Source organism: Thamnophis elegans, chromosome 4, assembly GCF_009769535.1.
Source record: "Thamnophis elegans isolate rThaEle1 chromosome 4, rThaEle1.pri, whole genome shotgun sequence".
Classification (NCBI taxonomy): Eukaryota; Metazoa; Chordata; class Lepidosauria; order Squamata; family Colubridae; genus Thamnophis; species Thamnophis elegans.
The window spans coordinates 90,634,534-90,653,086 of NC_045544.1; the positions used below are offsets into that span (position 1 = coordinate 90,634,534).

The 18,553-nt window shown below is 38.2% G+C and overlaps 1 protein-coding gene across 1 annotated transcript in view; it reads left to right on the top strand.

Annotated features, from left to right (window-relative positions):
• Window positions 1-18,553, top strand: part of PTPN14 (protein tyrosine phosphatase non-receptor type 14) — a 132,874-nt gene that overhangs the window by 103,921 nt on the left and 10,400 nt on the right. Inside the window, exons 9-16 of the mRNA XM_032217033.1 lie at window positions 841-928; window positions 2,318-2,400; window positions 6,305-6,362; window positions 6,764-6,842; window positions 8,514-9,997; window positions 12,456-12,599; window positions 13,397-13,615; window positions 17,233-17,361. Coding sequence (XP_032072924.1) covers window positions 841-928; window positions 2,318-2,400; window positions 6,305-6,362; window positions 6,764-6,842; window positions 8,514-9,997; window positions 12,456-12,599; window positions 13,397-13,615; window positions 17,233-17,361 — 2,284 coding nt within the window. The remainder of the gene's footprint in view (window positions 1-840; window positions 929-2,317; window positions 2,401-6,304; window positions 6,363-6,763; window positions 6,843-8,513; window positions 9,998-12,455; window positions 12,600-13,396; window positions 13,616-17,232; window positions 17,362-18,553) is intronic.

Genomic DNA, 18,553 nt, shown 5'->3' on the forward strand with positions numbered 1-18,553 from the left:
TTGCTTCTGAAAGGATCAAGATTTGTGATTTCACTGTACATGCAATAAAATTACCTGGATTCATAATTATATCTAGAGCAATTAAATGATTTATGAATATTTCTTCTTGTAATTAAACAAATATTCTGAACATGTAGCTTATGTCAACTTTCTTTATTTAAATAGTTATAGCACTCATGTCCCCCATGAGTTTAGGGAATGCTGGGTGGTAATTCTGAAAAGTACCGTATTTTTCGTAGTATAAGGCACACTTTTTCCCTCAAAAAGAGAGAGAAAATCGGAGTGCGGTTTATACACTGAATACAGCATTTTTTGCCTCCTGAAACCCTGCCCCCTTTGAAAAAATGGCCATGTACATCCTTTAGAAGGCTTCCAGAGTGCTCCTGGGGACTGAGGAGGGCAGAAATGAGCAAAAAAACAGGCCGTTTTTGCCCATTTTTGCCTCCAGAAACACTCTATAAGCCTCCTAAAGGCTATCCATGTCCTTTTTTTGACAAAAAACGGGCCCCTTTTCATGAAAAAGGGGGCATTTTGGGGAGGTCTGCAGAGTGCAAAAACTTTTTTTTTTATTTGCCTCTTCAAAATCTTGGTGCATCTTATACTCCAAAAAATACCGGTAATAGCTCTTGCATATTCAGTAAGATGAAATAATCTCTTTGCCAAAGGAAAGCAAACATTTAAATATTTCAAAAAAGAGAGAGAGGAGGATCAAATTTCTGTGTGTGTGTGTGTATGTGTGTGTAATGGATTGACAAATTAAATACTTACGTAATGGATAGCCAAATTAAATATTTTTACAGTGAAATTACCCTGTTTAAAACCACGTTATTTTTTCTATAGGTGGAATGATATTGGAAACATAACACACAACAAGTCTTCAATTGTTGTAGAATTGGTTAACAAAGAAGAAACTGTACTATTTCATACGGTAGGCAAATGATAAAAGATCAGTCTCAGAATCATAATTAATAATGATAAAAGTGACGTATCCTGAGCCCAGTGATAGATTGCAATAAAGCAACAAGAAAATGTGGCAATTCTTAGAACTTATTTCTTGAGTAGACTGATGGTTCCACAGAAGCAAAGCATCTTGTCCGTTCCTTTTCAGAGAGAGATCTTCCACTCAAGTGGGAATTTCCACTTCATTCTCATGAATATTTACAACACCTAGGTATTCTGTATGATAGAGAGCAGTAGCCTTCTTCCAGGGATGTTAACCAGATGTAGCAAAATTGAAAAAGTCTCGCTATCTCCAATTTATCTTTGGAGAGAAGCTATAATACAAATTGGTATTGCACTAACCTACCAAATAATAGCAATAGCACTTAGAGTTATATACCACCCCATAGTGCTTTACAGCACTCTCTGAGCTGTTTGCAAAGTCAGCATATTACCCCAACAATCTGTGCTCTCATTTTACTGACCTCATGGAAGGCTGAATCGACCTCAAGCCCATCAGGATCAAACTCCAGGCTGTGGGTAGAGATAGCCCTCAATTCTGCATTCTAACCATTGCACCAGCAAGGCTCTTTTAAATAAAGTTTGAAAAAAGGGGGGGGCACTCAGTTAAATAGGCATTTTCTCCCTTTACATTTGGCTTTAACAGCTTGGAAGTTCATGACTTTTTGAAGTATTAAATTAGAATAAAAGGTATCCACATCCCTTTTATTTCAAAAGGCCCTTTAAGTTGAATTTTGCACTAAAACTGTAACCCAAAATTAGTTATGTATTTACTGATTGAGGTGGGGGCTTTGTACTGGGCAGTTGGCTGACAGTAAATGAATGGAATGAGGGCTGAAGAGGGCAGTGCCAGCTATCTGTTAGCAGTCTCCCATTGAGCAGTGACCATCAGCTGGTCAGAAGTGGCCAGATTCAGCAGGCCAGTGGCTACATGCTGATTGAACCTGATCTCCCCAATGTATAAATTTCCTAGTTTAGAGAAACTTGTTCTCTCCATTTTCATACTGCTCTGCCTTTGGGAAACTTTGAGCCAATTGCATTCACTTCTGAGCCACAGAACTGGCAAAGACCTGCTAAAGTTTAATAATGCAGCAGCCTTATTTATTCTTTAGCCCAGTTTTGGAGCCAGATGGTATGGCACGATTGCACTAGTATCCCTGATCTACGATAACTTGAATGATGCTAAACTTGGGATTTTTGTATATATTTTTCTGCAAAGCATTCTCCCTACTGAATATTTCAGAGGAACATGGTCAGTGTTATATAACTCTTTGTTATGTTTGTCCCAGTGAAATTCAGTGTTATTCTTCCCTTCTTTTTCCCTGTTCTCTCCCTCCCACCTTTTCTGCTTTAAAAGGATGACCTTGAAAATGCCAAGTACATTTCACGGCTCTTTGCTGCGAAGCACAAGTTTTACAAACAAAACAAAATCTGCACAGAGTAAGTACATATCTTTGAGAAATTCTGGCTGGCTGCAATAAATGTCAAGTGGTCGTGTTTTTGGATTAGGTTATTTATGTATTTGTCATGGGTTTGTTTGTTTGTCTGTTTGAGGCCATTGTATTATTTATTCTCCATCTGCTCATTGCCCATATAGCAGAATCAAAGATTATAACTCTAGTCGTAATGTGTTTTCTTCATGGGTATGCCAGAGATACAAAAAAAGAGGAAACATTCTTTTTTGTAGATGTCTTGGAAATCTCTCATTGAAAGACAGTCAAAGAATGCTTGAAATGAAACAGATGAGAAGGAACGGCATGAAAATCAGGTGTTTCCCACTGTAGTCTAAAATCTACCGTTTAGGTTTAGACATTTGTACAAGGCTTTATAAATTATTGGCAAGCCCCGTAGGACTTTTCAATTTCTAACTTGACTTTGGTTAACAAACCAGAATGAGAAAATTGGTTTCCAGAAACTTGCTTTGTCCTCCTGGTTCCACTTGGAGGAAGTGTTTTTTAGTGTTGCTGTCATTTATGGAATAAGCAACCAGCAGCTCATGCCAAAGACTATTATGTTCAGGTTTTCTGTTGGTTTCTTTCTGATTTATAGCTATCCCCATCTATACTGCATATTCATCTCTCCTTGGTTTTAAGCTTTCTGTCCTCTATCTTCCTTCATATTAACTTGCCATGGCAAATATTCCTTTGCGTTGGAGTGGAGAAGAAAAACTTACTGCCACTTTATACAGATTGTGGTCTGTGTTGAACTCCCATTTTTCCTATGGGTACGTAAGCTGCATTTTCTTGCCGGTAGTTATGTCACTCTGGTCTCAGGAATACAAATAGCCTGTATCAGAGGTGTCAGTATAATAATGTGACGTCTGAAGCATGGGCCATTTAAATAGTCTGTTGTATTAGATGTTTCATTTGCTCTGATCAGGGCTTTGTAAATTTGGATAACCACTAGATTACAGTGATTTTTATTTTGTTTGTTTTTTGCCACAGACGTGGAAGTGGATTAATGTCATGTAAGATGTTTGAAAGAGGGATTCTTGAGATGCACATCTGTGCCCAAACTCAAGTGTTTAGCTATTGTGAAATCACTGATCTATCACTGTTTATCTAAGAGATTGAATGGAGGAAATAATCAAAGATAAACAAATAGGTGCCTTTCAGATATTTGGACTTTAGTTCCCATGCTAGATTTGCTTTCTAAGTCAACCTGTGTAAAAGTGCCTTACAGGAGTTACTCAGTGCTTTTTTTGCTTGCAATGCCCCAGCAGCTTGTGCATCTGAGCCATGGGTGGCACAGTGGTTAGAATGCAGTATTGCAGGCTAATTGTGCTGACTGCCAGCACTTCACAGTTCGAGTCTCACCAACTCAAGGTTGACTCAGAAACTTTAGGGCAATGCTAACTGGGGAATTCTGGAAGTTGAAGCCCATACATCTTAAAATGCCTAAGATTAACAAACAGTGTTCTAGGGTTTAATTAGTTAAAATATGACTAAGAGGAAATCATGGTTGACTTTACAACCTGGCTTACAAATTGAACTGCCATATCTGTCCTACCAGTATTTATCATCTGTGGAGCTTTTATAACTGGGTGTTTCTTACATGACAATATTGGCATGCTAATTGAAATATTTATTAGATTTATATCTTGTCTTCTACACAGGATATATAGTAAATGCACCTTTATCCTATCTGTTCTCACAACTATAAACCAGCAAAATAGTTTTGCTTTGAGGGAGTGAGACTGGCCCAAAGTCCCATTGTGAGCTTCCATGGTTGAGGATGAATTAGAACCTGGTTCTTCCTGATTCTAGTCTGAGAAGTCAGAGAAAGTAGGAAGTATAACGCTTATGGTTAAAACCTAAATCACATCAAAACATTGTACACAATTGGATACTTTATTTTTAGCTTTGCACCCTTTGTTTTTATTTTCATTGCAGTAATCAGACAGATAGCAGTGTATAACAACTGTCCTTTTATTACAAAGCACAACCACCTATAGCCAGTTTCAGAAAGAGAAAATAAAATCAATGATGGTATAGGAAGACAGCATGATAAGAAATAGCAGGCTTCCTGCAGTGGCAAATATTTTCTAGAAATGTGATAGGGGGAAAGAAGTAACGTTTGCATTGGTTTTGTGTTTACTGTCCTGTATCTTTAAGCTTTGGAAGATAAGGAAGGATGACTTAATGAGTTTCAATCACGTAGAACTACACGGTGACCTAATTTCCATAAAAGTTGCCACCATGAAAGGAAAAAACCCCTAATGCCTCAATGAAAATAATGCCAGTTACTGTATGCCAGTAACTGATGGACAGAGATAGAAGAGCAGGACCAGGTTATAGTTCATCCACAGAATTCAAATGAAGGTAGAAGCACAGATATCTATACTCCAAAAGCAAGTTTTTTGCGTTTTCTTGGCTAAAACCTTGGCACTCTTTGTAGTGGTTGAAAGTTCTTGAAGGTTTCTTTCGGTGCATCTTTAATAAAAAAAAATGTAATATAAAATGTGTGGTGTCTTGATCCAGATTTGAGTTACCACAAATGGGGAGTGGGTGTAAATTTTGCATGAGATGACTGAGGGAAGAGCAAAAGAGAAACTGCTGATAGATCGACCCCATTTTCAGCCCCTCTCCTCTCCCATTCATTTTATTCTAGGTGTCCTGGCCATCCGAGTATGAAAGCTAGGGTTTTTATTCTTACACGTGAATTTTTTAGCATTCAGGATTTTCTTCCTTTGGGTGGGAACATGATGATCTAGAGCAGGGGTGTCAAATCCATGTTGTCACATGACGTATCACAACTTTTTGCCCCTTTGCTAAACCGGGCATAGGCGTGGCCAGCGCATGATGCATCCGGGCCACGAGTTTGACAGCTCTGATCTAGAGATTATTTGTGAAGCTGGAAGAATTGTGTTTCATGTGAGATGTTGATATTCTTGTTTTATTGATGTAGTGTTGTTTGATTTTTATTTTATTTTTTTACTTTTTTTCAAATTCTACTTTTGTTGTCAACTGCCTTTGGAGTCTTGTCTGGAAAGTGGTCAGAGTGTTTTCAGAATTTAATAAAAGAATATGTTGGTTGGGTTAATAGCATTAGTTCCCAAGATCTATTATTTCTAGCTTGAAGTTTTCCATATCTTTATCTTTTGCATCTGCTGTTTGCAATTTGTATGGAGGCAGGTATGAGTGGGTATTTTCTAATTGCACATCACATCATTTACCAGATCAGAAAATGTAAGATGAGGAATTCCACCTTTCCTTTCTGCACGTAAGCACTTTATTTCTACTGTACCTTGTGAATTTGTTTTTTTTATTTTGTGCCTCTTTGTTCTTTCTCCCACCTCCCACCTGCTTCTTACTATTTTAACATGAAATTCCATTTACCTGCTTGTTTCTCTCTTAGCCTGTGAGTGCCTTTATCTTGTTGGGTGATTTGTTATGCTCTTACTGTTATCTTTTTTTAAATTCCCTTTCCAAAACTGGCTTTCTCCAACTTGGTGCCCTTCATATCTTGGACCTATAATGCTCATCACCTCACTAAAGGAAATGACAGAAGTTGTGGTTAAACAGGTCTGGAGAGCTATAATTGGAGAAAATATGGCCTAAACAATATCAAATTAACTGATAGTTTGGTTTGGTTCTATTGAATTTATTGTCTGCATTTTCAGGTTTAAATAAATGTTTTTTTAAGGGCATGTATGATATTAAATGTTAATGCCTTTATAAATAATACTCTCTAGTGCTTTAGTACATATATTTTCATATCCATTTCAAAACAGATAATAACTGCCATTATGTAACAGTCTTTTTATTCCACTTGCATAAGAATACATGTTCTGTATTTTACAGAATTACAATGATTAAGAATCATTTCCATCTTTTCCCCACAGACAATCAAATTCTCCTCCCCCTATCAGACGGCGGCCCACATGGAGCAGATCATCTTTGGTAAATATCTTGCCATGAGTGCTGAACTCAAGAGACACGGAATACTCTAGAGTTGCTCCAAATACAAACTGTTGTAATAAACCGTTTTGTAAAAAGAGCTGTGGTGGCGCAGTGGTTAAAATGCAGTACTGCAGGCTAATTCTGCTGACTGCCAGCTGCCAGCAGTTTGATTCTCAGTAGGCTCAAGATTGACTCAGCCTTCCATCCTTCTGAGGTTGGTAAAATGAAGACCCAGATTATTGGGGGCAATAGGCTGATTCTGTAACCCGCTTAGAGAGGGCTGTAAAGCGCTATGAAGTGGTATATAAGGCTAAGTGCTATTGCTATTATAGACAGATTACCAAAAAAAATGCAGTAAGTAACTGTCCAATGTGTATGTTTTATTTTACTTCACTTTTTAGCCAAGGCAACACACCTTTATTATGCCTCCTGTGCATGTCCAATGCGGAGAACATTACACTGAAACTCACAATTCACAAGGTTAGTGATGGGAATGGGAATGATAGCAACAACATCAGATACAGTGCATACTTTTTAAAAAGGAATTTACAATATCAAGCTTTTTTTTTTTTTTGCACTATGATAAGGATAGGCATTTTTCTTCATGAGGTTTCTATAACATATTTGAGCAATTGGCTGAAGACAGGGCAGAATTAAATGAACTTTCATCTTTGTTCAATATATGCATCCTCTTTCCAAAATAGGTTTGCATCCAAGTTTTGCCATTCCAAATCCAAACATCTAGCTTGACTCAGCAGTCTCAGTGTTTGTATTTGTCTCATTGGCCAGGTACATAGTTAATAATAGTTGCCGGATTGAAATGGAGCCTTTCTGGTTGACAGCCATAGTTTTTTTACCTACTGTGTAGTCATATCTCCCTTTCTCATGGAAGGGTTACTGGTGATCTGGCTAATACATGAACTGAATGGCAGAGAAAGTGAAGTAAGTAAGTAAATGATTCATTGATAAGAATTATTTAGCAATGACATTCCTAGTGTATTAAAATCTAAAATTGAAGAGATAGATAAAAGGTACGTCTTGGAATATTAACAGGCTAGTGGAAATAATAAAATAGCTCTGATTCCATCCTAAGGTTTGGAAATAGATGGTTGCTTTATTTTTGCTACAGTTTAGAAAAAGTACCTTATGTTTGCCTTCGTATCTCTCCTTAGAGAGTCCAAGGGAAAATTTATTTATTTATTTTACAGGTTTTTTTATAGAAGATTCTGGACAAACTTATAACCCTTGAAATTATAAAATCAACAGTTGAAATAAATCAAAATTATAACAAGCAGTCAATTCTTTCTCTATGATGGTCTCCAATAAAACATAGCTAGTCTTTGAAGACCTAAAAACTTCAAGAGAGCTTATTGACATCTGGTGGTCAAGAGTTCTAGATGGCTTCCAGTTTGGAAGCCATCACAGAGGAGGCTTATCATTCATATTTGGTCTTCTGAGAACAAAAGTTCTTGCCAGTCTCCCCACCCACACCCCCAAATTTCCTTGAATGAATAGAGAACATCTGAAATCAAATTATCAAGTTGAACATAAATACCATTATTCTTCTGAGCTTCCTCCCATCGACATGTTGATGAAGGTAAATGAAGGGCAATAGATAAATCTTATCATGTCTACTTTTTTGGTGATGTCATACTTCTGAATAAAACTGCAGTCAGCAATACATGATCACTATGCTTCGAACTTTTAATCACGAGCCCTGCATGTACTTGGATGAGAGTACAAAATGTTTGTGTGAGTAAAATTCCTATTAAAAAGGAGGAAAAAGATTTTTGAATGTGTGGGTGAGTGGATAGATGGATTGACACACAAAGCTTTCCCAAGTTGTCCATATTAGAATTCTGCACTGACAAGAACATTATTGAATAGTGACAATAATAATATTTATTCCATTCAAAAGACAATGATCCCAAGTTTCTGTGCTTGTTGGCATTGCTATTCCTAAATGTGAGGAACTTCAAAACTGCATTAGATTTCTTTTTCTACAGCCATCAGTGACGAGATTTTGTTTATGCAGGTGGGACTGCTATGGCCGAAACTGAGATGTAGCCCTAATAATGTTTTTTACATCACTTTTTTCTATCTGCCTGTTCATTGTATTTTTCATTTATTTTCTATTTTTCCTACACACAGATAGCATTTTTCATGGAAATGAAGACATGTTTTACTATAGATCTCAGACTAGCTTGGACAGATGTGCAATGGACTTCAGCTATTTGAACGGCAGTGTCCCAAATGGCAGTGTGTGCAGTGCCCAAAGTATGAACTCTCTCAACCATTCGCAGAACTTCGTTCAAGCTTCTCCGGTGTCCTCCAACCTCAGTATCCCTGGAAGTGACATTATGAGAGCAGATTACATACCAAGCCATAGACACAGTGCAATAATTGTCCCTTCATATAGGCCAACCCCAGATTATGACACTGTAATGAGGCAAATGAAGAGAGGAGTGATTCACACTGATAGCCAAAGCCAGTCTTTGAGGAACCTCAACATTGGGAACACTCATGTTTACAGCCAACCCACAGATCTTGTATACAGTCAACCAGAAATTCAGGAGAGACCTTCTTATACCATTGCATATGGGCCTCAAGGCACTTATAAAAAACACATGACTCATTCTGAGCAAGTGAATCCCATGAATGCTTTGCAGGCAAAACCGACATCTAGTGCCATTTCTCATACAGTTAGCACTCCAGAGCTGGCCAATATGCAGCTCCCCAACAATCAAAGATGTGGCCCTGCACAAGTACTGAAGAACTATCTTTTCAGGCCACCACCACCCTATCCGCGTCCACGTCCTGCTACCAGTACACCTGATCTAGCAAGTCACCGCCACAAGTATGTCACTGGCAGTAGTCCTGATCTGGTCCCTCGGAAAGTGCAGCTTTCAGTGAAGACTTTCCAAGAGGACAGTGCTCCTGTCGTCCACCAGTCACTACAGGAAGTTAGTGAACCTCTGATGGCAGCCAAACATCATGCAGCCATCAACAAACGCCACAGTTTGGAAGTGATCAGTAATATGGTGCGTGGAATGGAAGCGATGGCTTTAAAAAGCCTAAATGCTCCCTTGCCACGCAGAAATACCCTACGCAATGAGATGCAGTCAGAGGAAGTGGTACAAAGAGGGCATGAGGTTCAGCAGCTCCCTCACTACCATCACAAAAAGACCTTCTCGGATGCTACAATGCTGATCCACAGCAGTGAAAGTGAAGATGAGGAAGAAGCGTCAGAATCTGTGCCTTCCATGGCAGCCCTACATGAAAACATGGAATATAGCGTTCAATTGCAAGCTGCCTTGGCTCGAATACCTAACAAACCTCCTCCTGAGTATCCAGGTCCCAGGAAAAGTGTTAGCAATGGAGCTCTGCGGAATGACCAGATAAATAACGTTCCGCGGGCTGTGTCTCGAGTCAAGGTGGCAAGGCCGGGACCAGCGAGGACAATTAGCATATCTCGGACTGATCAGAACATGATGAATGGCTCTTCCCTTGGTCCATCAATCTCTGAGCCAGACCTCACAAGTGTCAAGGAACGGGTCAAGAAAGAGCCGGTGAAGGAGAGGCCTGTGTCTGAAATGTTCTCCATTGAAGATAGTATCATAGAAAGGGAAATGAGGGTGAGTGTATTTTCATGAACTTTAGTGGTATCTCTGAACGGTAACCAGAAGTTACAGTTGAAGAGAAATATTTACTATGTCATCAAAAAGAAGCCTTTCAAAGCTAGTTTAAATTAAAGGCATAGGCCTCTGTTTGAACATATGGGCGATTGGGCGGGGGGGGGGAATCCAACCCAAGAATGTCTTTATTAAACTGAAATTATAATCAGTGGTTAGAAACTTGAAATCTTTCACTGAAGTAAGTAGCAAAGTTGAAAAGTTCTTAACTGTAGCTTTTAGAAAATTTACATAACAATCATTGAAATAGATAAATGTTGTCTTGGATCATGTTCAGAGTCAGCATGAATATTTCAGAATACTTAAAATAGAAGACACTAGATTTCATTGATGCATAAGCCAATGTGATGTCTGAACTTGTAGTAAGATAATAAGAGATCTGCTATATCACCTTAAAACAGCTCGAGGCCAACATTCTATTGCTGTGGTACTCATCCAGATATCCTGGGGAAATCTACAAGCAGGACATGGGTGACCCACACCATCTTTCTTCTATTCTCCAGCAACTGATATTCAGGGATATCTTCCTCTGATTGTTGAAATAGTGAATAATCATCATAGCTACTGACCATTGACAGCTATCTGCCCCCATTTTGAAAGCTATTCACGTTGTCATTGTTATAGTTAGCCCCCTGGTTTAAATATGTGCTGTTTGGATAAATCTGTTTATTTTCTTCAACTGAAAGCAGACTCGTTGATAAGAAAAATGTAGAATTGCTGATGTTCTCATATTTCCAGAGTGAACAAGAAATCCAACATCTAGATTATTCAGACTGCTCAGGTTGACAGAACATTAATTTTATTTTTAAGTCAGGGTACATTTTTTACCCAACCTCTCCCTAGTTCATCATTCCTTGGCTTTTGTTAGTTTCAGGTCATCCAGTAGTAACTAGGCATATTTTGGTTGTCTTTTGAAGATCTGGAAACTCCCCAGAAAGGTTTATGAAGTGGTAAGGCTTAGGGAGGCAATCAGAAGAACAGTTTCCCCTGAAGCTTTCAACATCAAGCCAGACCACCTAGATTTGAAATACAGCCATTTATTACAGACTTGTAAGACAATTTTAATTTTAATACTTTTGTAAAGAGATTACCGTATTTTTTGGACTATACGACGCACCGAGTATAAGATGCACCAAGATTTCGAAGAAAAAAAATAGTTTTTGCCCTCCCTTGTCCCCAGGAGCACTCTCCAGGAGTCCAAACCCTCTGCACATCCCATTTTTGCAAAAAATAACAACAAATGGTCTTGTTTTTGCAAAAAATGGGCCCATTTTTAGCCTCCCAAACCTCCCACACATCCCGTTTTTGCCCTCCCCAGCTTCCAGCAGCACTTTGCAGGCATCCCAAACCCTCTGCGCATCCCAGTTTTGCATAAAACGGCTCCGTTTTTGGTGAAAAGTGGACGTGCGGGGCAAAGTTTCAGGAAGCCAAAAATGGCTGTATTTGGTGTATAAAACTCACTGACATTTCCAACCTCTTTTTAAGTGGGGGAAAGTGTGTCTTATACTCCAAAAAGTATGATAGTTGAACCCTGAAAAATATTTGAGAATTATTTCAGGGCTACATATAAATCTATAAATAATATATTTGAAAGGTAGAATATTACCAAACTAAAAGAAGAAAAGATGGCCGACATTTCATAATACCCTCTAAATCATCCATCCCCCCCCCCCCCCCCCCGGAAAAATGCCCTTTATTTTGTTAGTTGAGAGCAATCGAAAAAGGTGCAGGAGCTTTCATGAATTTTGAGAAATGGCATCACAAATGCCAGTTAATGGCATGTATAGTTTTTGAATCTAACAAATGGGCCATAGAGGGTGGGAGAGAAAGAGTTCTTTTTTTTTTTTTACATTTCATAGCTTTGCACATTTATACTTACTATACTTACCTATTATGAACCTTTTCAAGTTGATCTTTTTGGTGGGATTGGGGTAGATGGGTGAGGAAAGATATATTTTTATTCAGTTTCCATTTTTAATGGAGCTCATTGGTTTAATTTCAGCATGACAACATCATTTAAAGTATATTAGCAATCTGGGTCTTATATCTGATTTTTGCAGTTTTCTTGGCTAGCTTGTGTTGTTTATTCTGTGGCTAACATTTACATTTGATGGAGAATATGAAAAAGAGAAAGGACTGCCTCTGATGACAAGTCCTCTGTATTGTGAGACAGTTTCTTTGAAATTAAAATTCTGCATTCATGTCAGGATATTATCTCCTTCCCCCAAGGAAATAATAGGAAGTTTAGGAGATGCATTTGGGTTTGTTCTGCTAATGACGATCATCTGCACTCCTCAGTTGGTGTTGTAGATTTTGTGGGAGATTAAAACGACATTCCAACATTCTGCTGGCATTGTTTCTAATCATCCTGAGATGAAAGCATGCCTTTTCTTGCCAAAAGTATCTAGAGAAACAGAAGATGGCAGGCCTGGAAGCCCAGAAGAGGCCCTTGATGTTGGCAGCACTCAATGGACTCTCAGTTGCTCGAGTTCCAGTGCCTGAGGATAGCCAAGATGAAGGAGCCAAGGTGCCAATGGATGAGCGGGTAAGAATAGGACTTGCAAAACAAAGCAGATTTTTTTTCTTTTGGGGGGGTGGGTATAGGGAGGTTGCCAGCAATGGTCATTCTTAAATAGTTCATTTAAAAATACTTGAGCAATAGTATACTATACCCTTATGTTAAGTGTAAAATGTAAAATGGGGATTATATGTATGGGATCACCAGTGCAACATAGGGGGAAATATTAGGACCATGCTAGGTCATGAAAGTCTTCCCCATGAATTAGTCCATGAACAGTTTTATTTGTCTGTAAACAACAGAATGCTTTTATCCTTCCCTACCTTTCAGTTGCTAGTGGTAGCATAGGTAACTCTCTCTCCTTTGCTAAGTATATCATCAAACAACTCTCTGAGAATGAATTAAAAGTAAAGAATAAGAATGCTTTTGGGCAATATTGGAAGAAAGTATTTCGCCAGAGGGATTAATAATCCCAAAAAATATTTGATTGTGCAGAAATGGACAAACTCACATTAGAGTTAAAGGGAAAGGATGAGTCGGAATACTTTGCGGTATGGGAGAAGCGGTATGAATGGATAGACAATAGAAATAAGAAATGGAAATGTACATAGGGTTAGAACTTTTGAAAACAGAAGATATATATAATGTATCTAATATTTATTCTAGTTGTATGAATAATGCCATAGACCTGTTAAATATGTGATAGAGACATGTAGAAAAAAATTGTGCAATAAAAATATTTTTTTAAAAAAAGTAAAGAACAGGTTGAAACAGCCTTTTAGAAAAACACACTTTTCATTTTTATCTTTAATGGAAAATGGTAGTGCAAAACCTTGAGGAGAAAACTGGAAGAGGGGATGGTGTTCACCGAGTATGAGCAGATTCCAAAGAAGAAGGCAGACGGGATTTTTACCACTGCCATTCTCCCTGAGAACAATGACCGTAATCGTGTCAAAGAAGTCATTCCATACGAAGAGAATCGAGTGGAGCTGGTACCCACCAAAGAAAACAATACAGGCTATATCAATGCATCCCACATAAAGGTAACGATGGGGAAAACGAGCTATGTACAGGGAAAAGAATTGTGGCTAAAAGAAGTTGACATGAACCTGGGTGACCAAAGTGCTCAGTCCTTGCTGAGATGTGAACCAAGTAGAAGGCTGGTTACCAAGGCAACGTCTTGGCCTCAGTAGCTAATAAGTAACCCACCCCATTGTCACTAGGTTGCAATTGTCATCCAGGATTTATTACACCTGAAAATGAATATTTGAGAGTGGTGGGGAATCAAAATTTAAACCTATCCCTTTGAAGAGTAATCACTTGGCTTCATTTGGGCCCCGCTCGTAGATACTCAAGATCATACTATTAAAAAAATATTTTTGAGCAAAGCAGGCAAATGATTTTGTTGCTGTATCCCAAATTTATGTGAGGGAACAGTGATTGCTTCATGGCAGTAAATCAGCCTGTGACAGGGAAAATTCCAGAATCAGTGATGTTATTTGGATTGTATTTCAGTGAATATCTAAGACTACACTGGTACGGAGAGGCTTTTTAATGTAAATCCGTATCATTAGTTGGAATAGGCCCAAAATGTATGCTATAAATTCAGGCTTTTTGAAGATTTCTGCCTTGTGCTCTTAAAAATTTGAGCTTTGGTGGGTGGTTGCTTCCAACCTGATTGACTCCATGATGGTCTTTTCCCAGAGTTTTCTTCTGCAACCTATTCTGGTTGTTGTTGTTGTTGTTGCCAGACAGAGAACCTTTTCATTTCTTCAGACTCAAGTGCAGTTCTTTGATTATATTTCTGTTGTTTTCTTTTCTGCTACTAAAAGCATCGGCAAACTTTAAGACTATTTTCATGTTCTTATTTGATCTCAATTTTAACATTTTATGTGAGCTGCCATTGCACCTGTGTATGGAAATCCATGGATAAATGGCATCAACTGGCATCTTTAGTTGATTTCAGATTACATTCCAAATCATCCTTCGATCCCGACTTGGCTTTATTCTTGCTTTCATTCTGCAATCTGAATCTGAAACAGCTGAACATATGCAAAATAAGTTGATTTAAAGGCACCGTTTATGGCTTTTCTTAGCCTACTGTATTTTCAAAACAACCCTGCACGAAGCCTAAGAAGATGGCTAGGGCAACATTTTCAAAGCAAACCTCTTGGCCTGATGGCGTAACTGATAGTGACACTGAAAATAATTTCTAGAATAAAAGAGTTTAGAAGAAAATCATTCCATGTTTTTTTATCTAGTGGTTTGTTGTCTTGCTATTTTTTTCTAAATGAATACATCTATTTATAATGATAACTTTTCATTTTGGTCCAAATAATTTTTAGCTCTAACTATACTTCCTGAAAGACATTTCTCTTGAGTTCCAAGAGCTGTTTGATCATAATTTGCAATACTAAAACCCCTTGTTGAGTTAAAAGCCTTCTAAATCAGAATCCTATCAGATTTCTGCCAAAAGACCTGGTGGCAAGAAGATATTGGGTACTTTTGGCACGATCTGCCTTAGCTTGGATGACTGATTACTGAATGGAACATTTTTCATCTATCTATGGGAGGAGAAATTGTTTGGAAAGGCATAGTTTCACCCCATCAGGTGCCAAGGGCCAAGAAGAAGTCTCCCTAGCCAGTTTTAAAACCTCATATTTCATCTGGTATATCAGTATTGGGCATGCACACATTGTTCTGTAGCACATGTCGGGGCATGTGCTGATCTATAGTCATATACGACTCTGCGTGTTGTCAGTACATTTCTTTCCTGCACTCCAAGTGGCTGAGGCAGAAGCCAAGCAGATGTTCTTTTACTCAGAAGGTGAAACTCCATCTGCAATAAAAAGAAATTGCCTCATTTACACAGCAAGTGATTTTTCTCCCAGTTACCAATATCTAAGTCAGGATAATATTATTCCTCCATGTTCCAGGCTATTCTTTCATTCTTGGCTGTTTATGGATTTTTATTCCAACCTTGTTCCAGGTAGTTGAAAATGGGCCTTTGAATTGTAACCAAATCTAGTGAAGAGATCCCCACAGATGAAAATGTGATTTAAAAAAATATTAGAATGCAATTAAAGGAAAGGAAGAATCTGATTATTATAATATATAGGAGCTATTCTATCAATGATTAGTTTAGTTTACTTTATTGTCATTGCACCTTGTACAATGAAATTAAATGTGATCTTCAGTATACAATGACAGTTCAGGTTGTGATTGTTAAGGAATCATGTGCAGTCACAACATTAGGTGGTGGCTGGTTTCCTCATTGACTTGACTTATTGGAAGCTGGTAGTGAAGATCAAAAATGGTGATGATGTGACTGTGAGAAGCTGTGACTATTGTGGCTGTGTGCCAGTTGCCAAGTGCCCCAATCCTGTGATTGTGGGGACACTGTGACAGCCACAATTTCAAGGACCCGCATAAGTCTTCTTGTTGAGCACTTATTTATTTAGAGAATAAATATGAACATAATGTATTATAAATAAACTCAGAAGAGAAATGTTATAACAATATGTTAAGTTTTAAGTACTAGTATTAAAATAAAAATGAAAATATAATGAATATGGTGGTAAGCTTTAACTATTATGGCACAAAAAATTTGTACCCAGACAACACACAGTTTAATGAATGATAAAATGTTTGTATTAAAATAAAAAAATTTTAAAAATGGAAAAAAAGAATTGTAACCAAAGGTGAATAGTCTGATAAGAGTTATCCTACTTCTCTGCCAATCTTGGTTAGGTTGTCTCCCTTTTTTATACTTTAATTTTTATCCAGGTTGCTGAAATTACAAACATTCTATCCATATGTTCTAAATAATCTCTGTTGCCAGCATTTCTACTTCTTTTTTTACCACCTTCATACAACTGGTGAATTTTTCATCTCTGAGAAATAGACATACATTATCAGATGGAATGTAGGCCCCTGGAAACTCCACATAGATGCATTTATAGATTACGGAGTAGAGTTGTAGAATGACATTACAAGTGACATAAGCAGACCAATTTTTTTATCAGAAAATTTATCCAGAAAAATATTAGAATGGGGAGGAATGGCAGACAATATTTCACAGGAGAACCAGAGGCAAGAAGTGGCTTCATTCAAAAGCCCATTTTCAACTTTTCTTCTAGCCCTAGGTTGTATTTTGTTTGTTTTGCTGTCAAATGTATATTTCCATCAAAGCTAGAATAAGAACATCCCAATTACTTGAATATTGTAAATATATAACTTCTACTTTGAATTAATAGATAAAAACATAAACTTGATTGGGTGTCCAGCCTTAAGAATTTTGTAGATTTTTTTTTGTAGATTTTATTAACATTTGTAGGCCGCCCTTTTCCCTGAGGGGACTCAGGGCGGCTCACATAAAATCAGGGAGGGGGAACACAAACAATGACATAGACACATATAATAAAAGTAATAAGCAACATACATTCATCATTCGGGAGGGGCGGCTATCCTTATCCCCAGGCCTGACGGGCTAGCCAGTTCTTAAGGGCTGTGCGGAAGGCCTGGACGGTGGAGAGGGTACGAATCTCCACGGGGAGCTCGTGAGAAGAACAAAGATGGGTAGATCAGCTCAACATGTTATAAGCACCCATAGGAGAGTTGTGCAGTTATGTGCAGTAATTCCTCTCTCTCTTTTCCCTAGGTGACGGTAGGTGGAGAAGAATGGCACTATATAGCTACACAAGGACCTTTGCCACAAACATGCCATGATTTCTGGCAGATGGTGTGGGAGGAAGGAGTCAATGTGATAGCCATGGTGACAGCAGAAGAGGTATGTAACAGGACAGGAAACATCTGCAATGGAACACAAACAGACGCTTCCCAGCCAGGAAAAAAGTTTCCAAGGGAGGTGGACTAGCTGCCTTTGAGATCAGGCTGAGTTGTGGCTAAGTGAGGTGTTAAAAGTTCTGGCCATTTCCCAGGCTCATGTGCTTCCCTTCTCTTTCTCTCATGAAGCCAAGAACAAGAATTAGGAAACTTTCTCTTCCAGAAAAGGTGAATTGTGAGATCCATAAGAGTCTTAGGCATCTTCGCCTTCCTCTATCCAGAGATATCCCAGGGAGTTACAAAAGTATCATTTTGAATGTGGCAGAAGGAAGAAAATTTTAAATACATACTGCATAGAAACCATAATCATCACACAAATAGCAGTTAAGGTATCAACAGTATGAAACAATAAGCCATTGAGGAATATGGCTAAATATGGAAATGAACCCAGGACATATTATTTGTAAGTCAGCACTAACTATTACCCAACAGAGACTTCAAAAGCATCCTAGTAACACTGGGGCTCAATGAGAGCAATTTATATCTTGTCCAGTATTATCATTATGTGGAATATTTCAGTATGGCGTACCTTTTGCTTCTGAAGAGAAAGGGGGATATAAAATAAAAAAACAACTGCAGCCTTGCAATTAGCTATGCTAGTGTAGACTGATCGGGGTTGCAAAAGAAACCATCTGGCTCATTGATAACTCTGTAGATGATCTTTAATTCATTCGCTTGAGCTGACCCCTGGCCACATTGATTTTAATACACAAACACACACCGAGATGTTTTGGCAACCAAGTGAGAAACTGCAAGGAAAGGAAATTGGTATTTAGTGTGTGTGTTTTATATATGTGTGTGTGTGTGTCTGTGTGTGTGTGTGTGTAATTAGTGTCACAACCCCTGGTATGCCCAAATATATATATATATATATCTGTATGTGTACACATACACATACACACACACCACAAATTATAGGCCGTTAGTAGCTTCCTGAACAGTGTCGGGCTGGGAGACATCCCAGCAGATGCAAGGGAAAAAGGCAGATGTCTGTGTTACACAAGATCACACTGCTTGATCAACGAAACACAAAGATTGAACAGAAGTGCACCCACTGTACCCACTCTTTAAACAAAAAAAAATTAAGAATTTTAATTTCAGTGCTAAAAACTAAATACAAATGAAACTTAACAAAA